This window comes from Palaemon carinicauda, chromosome 14, assembly GCF_036898095.1.
Source record: "Palaemon carinicauda isolate YSFRI2023 chromosome 14, ASM3689809v2, whole genome shotgun sequence".
NCBI classification, from domain to species: Eukaryota; Metazoa; Arthropoda; class Malacostraca; order Decapoda; family Palaemonidae; genus Palaemon; species Palaemon carinicauda.
Genome location: NC_090738.1, coordinates 125,591,093 through 125,596,092, shown reverse-complemented (window position 1 = coordinate 125,596,092; position 5,000 = coordinate 125,591,093). Strand labels below are relative to the sequence as shown.

The following is a 5,000-nucleotide window of genomic DNA, read 5'->3' as shown; positions in this document are numbered from 1 at the left end:
TTTTTTTTCATTTTTTAAGGATATATGAGAAAACAATTTTGAGATTATACATTTTTTATTGTTGAATCTGCATTGATTTATACATTGTTTTTATTTTCGTAGTCGTCGTTACTCAGGTTTAGTACCTGTATACTCCGTTTTTATCGTTGCCTTTGCCAGATCCTTGTCCTCCCTGGCCGAATCCGAATGCCCCATTTCCACTTCCTTGTCCTCCTTGGCCATATCCACCTCCGACATTTCCATTACCTTGTCCTCCTTGGCCAAATCCACCTCCGACATTTCCATTTCCTTGTCCTCCTTGGCCATATCCACCTCCGACATTTCCATTTCCTTGTCCTCCTTGGCCAAATCCAGAACCACCGTTTCCTTTTCCTTGGCCAAATCCACCACCGACATTTCCATTTCCTTGACCACCATAGCCAGATCCACCTCCACTATTTCCATTTCCTTGGCCAAATCCAAAACCACCATTTCCTTTTCCTTGGCCAAATCCTAAACCGCCATTTCCACTTCCTTGACCACCATAGCCAGAGCTACCTCCGCCCAATCCATTTCCTTGTCCTCCATGGCCAAATCCAAAACCGCCATTGCCACTTCCTTGACCACCATAGCCAGATCCAGCTCCGCCATTTCCACTTCCTTGACCACCATAGCCAGAGCTACCTCCGCCTATTCCATTTCCTTGCCCACCTTGGCCGAATCCAAATCCGCCATTTCCACTTCCTTGACCACCGTAGCCAGATCCAGCTCCGCCATTTCCACTTCCTTGACCACCGTAGCCAGATCCAGCTCCGCCATTTCCATTTCCTTGACCACCATATCCAAATCCATTTCCTCCATTGTTTTGAGATGGCCTGAAGGTGATAGCTGGCCCATATACCTGAGGATGCTGAGCTTGCCCTTCGTAGTTGACTTTGGCAACGAAGCCTGTTTGGTGATCAGCTGAGTATTCAACCTGTAAAATCATATTGAATTAGTTACATTACTCTACCTTTCACTATAGTCCATTTCTTTTAGCGAGGCAGATTTGCACCGACTCGCGGCGGTGCCCTTTTAGCTCGGAAAAGTTTCCTGATCGCTGATTGGTTAGAATTAACTTGTCCAACCAATCAGCGATCCGGAAACTTTTCCGAGCTAAAAGGGTTTGCACCGACTCGCAGCGGTGCCCTTTTAGCTCGGAAAAGTTTCCTGATCCCTGATTGGTTAGAATTATCTTGTCCAACCAATCAGCGATCCGGAAACTTTTCCGAGCTAAAAGGGCACCGCTGCGAGTCGGTGCAAATATGCATCGCTGAAAGAAATGGACTAGAGTATTGAGTAGATAAAGCCCCTTGCTGGTCGTTAGTCATATAAAGAAAAAGAATTGTATCAAGATTTTTGTTTTGAAATTTGTATTTTCAATGCTTATGGTAGTTACATTTTACACACACAAAATAGTCGCTAAGTCTTATCGTGAAAATAATTGTATTATTATTTTCCTATTAAAATTCTGTACTTTCAAAATTTAGTTGTTAAAATTTACACACAGTATAGACGTCAAGTGTAATAAAACCAAAAATATATTATGGTTTTCTTATTAAAATTCTGTATTTTCAAAATTTACAGTTGTTACAATTTACACACAGTATAGTCGTTAAGTCTAATAAAAAATGAAAATATATTATGATTTTACTATTAAAATTCTCTCTTTTCAAAATTTACAGTTTTTACAATTTACACACACAGTATAGTCATCAATTCTAATAAAAAACAAAAGTATATTATGATTTTCCCATTAAAATTCTGTATTTTCAAAACGTACAGTTTTTACATTTTACATTCACTATTTGAAATTTTTAATAAAGTAAAAGAAATTGCAATAAAAACTGTAACACTCACATTTTGTTGACGACCATCAGGAAGAGCAACATTGTAGAAACCAGTGACGACATTCCCGTCCGACTGTTCCCTGTGGTCAAAGCTTAGACCTTTCAAAGGATCCTTCACGTCGTAGGCGAACTGATATGGCATGGGTGGCTGTAGATGATAGCGTTATAATGTCAGTTTTGTTTTTAATCGTTTCAGAGTTTTAATTTGAAAACAATAATAATTTAGGAGATCAGTGAATTTATTTATCTTAGTTTCAATCTAAAGATGAATGTCAGTTTTGTTTTTAATCGTTTCAGAGTTTTAATTTGAAAATAATAATAATTTAGGAGATCAGTGAATTTATTTATCTTAGTTTCAATGTAAAGATCAATGTCAGTTTTGTTTTAAATGTTTTTAATGGGTTCAGAGTTTTAATTTGAAAATAATAATTTATATATTGGTAATGGAAAGATCAGTGAATTTATTTAATCTTCGTTTCAATCTAAAGATGAATGTCAGTTTTGTTTTAAATGTTTTTAATGGTTTCAGAGTTTTAATTTGAAATTAATAATTTACATATTGCTAATGGAAAGATCAATGAATTTATCTAATCTTAGTGTCAATGTAAAGATCAACATATTTTCAATGTTATTAACGTAAATTTTGAGTGGTTTCCATGTGTTTTAGTAATATAATTTCGGGATTAACGTAGAAGTAAATAAAATATTTTTAATTTTTCTTGAAAAGATATTTCTCAATGCCAGAATATATTTAATGTTTCTTGGGAAAATATTCCTCAATGGCAGGACTTACTAGAAAGCGAAATAATAATCAAAATATTAAGTGAAAGAACACAAATCACTTACCGATTCATAGCTAGGATGAGATGAAGCCAAGACTATATTATATAAGTCGCCAGCAACACCGCTACCGTCTGTTGTAATAGGAGAAAAAAAAATGTAATATTGTTTGCTATGATTAGTAAGTTATATATATATATATATATATATATATATATATATATATATATATATATATATATATATATATATATATATATATATATATATATAATTTTTTTTTTTTTTTTTTTTTTTTTTTTTTGACATTTGCGTATTTGATAAAAAATTAACGTATTCATATTTTGGCCCAAAATGTCATGCATCGATCTATTTATTTTTTAGACTAGAATTTCCGTGTAGTTGCCTTCTACTTTTTAATATACTGTATTATTAAAGGAAAATATTAATGATAGTAATATTTTTTAATATAAATGATAGTAAACGATGAGTTAGTGTATGAATCGAGAATGGGAATTGTCTTTTTAAAAAGTCATAGAATAATTTCGCTTTTATATGGTATCTATAAAAGAAATTGTCTTTAAAAAAATCATTAGATTAAATTTTGGCTTTAGATGGTATCCAGAATCGAAATTGTCTTCTAAAAAAAATCTATAGAATAAATTTTGGCTTTAGATGGTATCTATAATAGAAATTGTCTTTAAAAAAATCCATAGAATAAATTTTGGCTTTAGATGGTATCCATAATCGAAATTGTCTTTAAAATAAAAAATCTATAGAATAAATTTTGTCTTTAGATGGTATCCAGAATCGGAATTGTCTTTTGAAAAATAGTCATAGAATAATTTTATTTTGAATTGGTATCCAGAATCGAAATTGTCTTAAAAAAAAAATCTATAGAATAAATTTTGGCTTTAGATGGTATCCAGAATCGAAATTGTCTTCTCAAAAAAAATGTCATAGAATAATTTTGACTTTAAATGGTATCCAGAATCGGAATGTCTTTTGAAAAATAGTCGTAGAAAAATTTTTCCATCTAGATGGTATCCAGAACCAGAATTAACTTTTTTTTTAAACCCTCTATTTATTGGATGGGGTTCACAAAACCTACATCATCGTAAGATTACACATTTCTTACCTTAATAGCCATTATGAGACCTTTGGGCTGGCTTCGTCGTGGGTCACGGAGGTCGAATATGACCACTCACTTCGCTGAGGATGCTTTTATACCTAAATCTTTTGGCTTCACTGCCCAAAAAGGTCATTGGTCAGTTTTATATCGACGTTGTGACCTAATTGGAAAGATTTCGTGTGTCATCATTTATAGGAATCGAAGTTTTTGTCATTATTTTATTTCGTAGAATTTAGTGACTGTATTTTTTTGTAACGTCTTTCAATGTAAATTGTAGTTTTGCGCTATAATAAGTAATTTTATATCGTTATTATAGGGTAGGTATGGAAATTAATTTTATTAATTTATTATTATTAGTGTTCCTACTCCACTTATAAATTAATTCAAATGTGTTTTCTTTTTGAGTATCCTACAGAGAATTTATGTGTACTATTCTGATAGTTATATAATATATTATTTTCTGGAAAGCAAATTAATCACTCAGATATTACTATGACGGAAGATCGGTAGACATATGATAGTCAATTTATTCTCATTTATAAGTATAAGACTTTCGAAAGATCTTAAGAACTATTTGTGAAATTATCAACTATAATTAGTTTCAGGTTACGAATGTCGGGAAAAGGAAAGTGAAGGCTTAAAGATAAATAATTTAAGCTTTGATTTTTATTGCAAAAGAGATTATGATGAGCTTTGAAAAATTAGGGGGAAAAAGTAATTGTTTATATATTGGATTCATCTTTAGAGAACTATAAAGCTTAAACTGAATAAAACAAGGAACACATATTTAAATGTTTCTATTAATAGTTATTAAAGGCATTGAGAATTATCACTCCATGGTTCTTATATATTAGTAAAAATTTGATTTTTTTTTATAATTGGGTAGTCGTGGTTGATCACTCTGTAAATGATCTATAAAAAAGTAATTGGACTGACCCAGTTTTTTTTTTTTTCATTTTTTGGGGGTCAATTCTAGAACTGTTAAATTGTCTCACTTTCCATTCGTAACTTAAATTATGCATCTCTTGACTCACACTAAACCCTAATAGTATTACTGATATACATAACTTCTTTCCTAAGCTATCGTAAGTAACTCTATGTATCTGAGGACTCTGAGAATATGTAACCCTGCAATGTTTCTCTCTCTCTCTCTCTCTCTCTCTCTCTCTCTCTCTCTCTCTCTCTCTCTCTCTCTCTCTCTCTCTCTCTCTCTCTCTCTT

General features: G+C 32.2%; 1 protein-coding gene across 1 annotated transcript in view; it reads right to left on the bottom strand.

Annotated features, from left to right (window-relative positions):
• Window positions 1-118: 118 nt before the first annotated feature.
• The window catches only part of LOC137652997 (loricrin-like), a 13,374-nt gene continuing 8,492 nt past the window's right edge, over window positions 119-5,000 (bottom strand). Inside the window, exons 6-8 of the mRNA XM_068386389.1 lie at window positions 2,715-2,782; window positions 1,879-2,016; window positions 119-955 (exon numbers count right to left, since the gene is read on the bottom strand). Coding sequence (XP_068242490.1) covers window positions 119-955; window positions 1,879-2,016; window positions 2,715-2,782 — 1,043 coding nt within the window. The remainder of the gene's footprint in view (window positions 956-1,878; window positions 2,017-2,714; window positions 2,783-5,000) is intronic.